Source organism: Penaeus monodon, chromosome 24 (genome assembly GCF_015228065.2).
Source record: "Penaeus monodon isolate SGIC_2016 chromosome 24, NSTDA_Pmon_1, whole genome shotgun sequence".
Taxonomy (NCBI): domain Eukaryota; kingdom Metazoa; phylum Arthropoda; class Malacostraca; order Decapoda; family Penaeidae; genus Penaeus; species Penaeus monodon.
In genome coordinates, this window is record NC_051409.1 from 13,028,533 (window position 1) to 13,028,842 (window position 310).

The 310-nt window shown below is 36.1% G+C and overlaps 1 protein-coding gene across 1 annotated transcript in view; it reads right to left on the minus strand.

The window, feature by feature from the left end:
- The window catches only part of LOC119588859 (dystrophin-like), a 6,421-nt gene that overhangs the window by 2,476 nt on the left and 3,635 nt on the right, over positions 1–310 (minus strand). The window contains exon 2 of the mRNA XM_037937498.1: positions 92–109. Within this exon, the coding sequence (XP_037793426.1) occupies positions 92–109 (18 nt within the window). The remainder of the gene's footprint in view (positions 1–91; positions 110–310) is intronic.

Below are 310 nucleotides of genomic sequence, written 5' to 3' on the forward strand. Positions count from 1 at the left end.
TTATATTGGGGAATGTTATTATATATTGCATTAACATTCTCAACAGGTTGGACCAACAACAGATCTGCTTAGAGAACAAATTGCAGCTCACCAAAGTCTTCAAGAAGACCTGGAAAGTGAACAAGCTAACATCAACTCCCTCTCCAACATGGTGGTGGTTGTTGATGAGAGTAGCTCAGACAGTGGTGAGGGTAGTATATTATGCTATACTTTATCTTGTTGTTTCTAATAATGGACTTGGTTTAATGTTAGTGGTATAGTAAATTTAACCTCTGTATGTTTCTAATAGTATTAGTGTGTAGTCATTGTG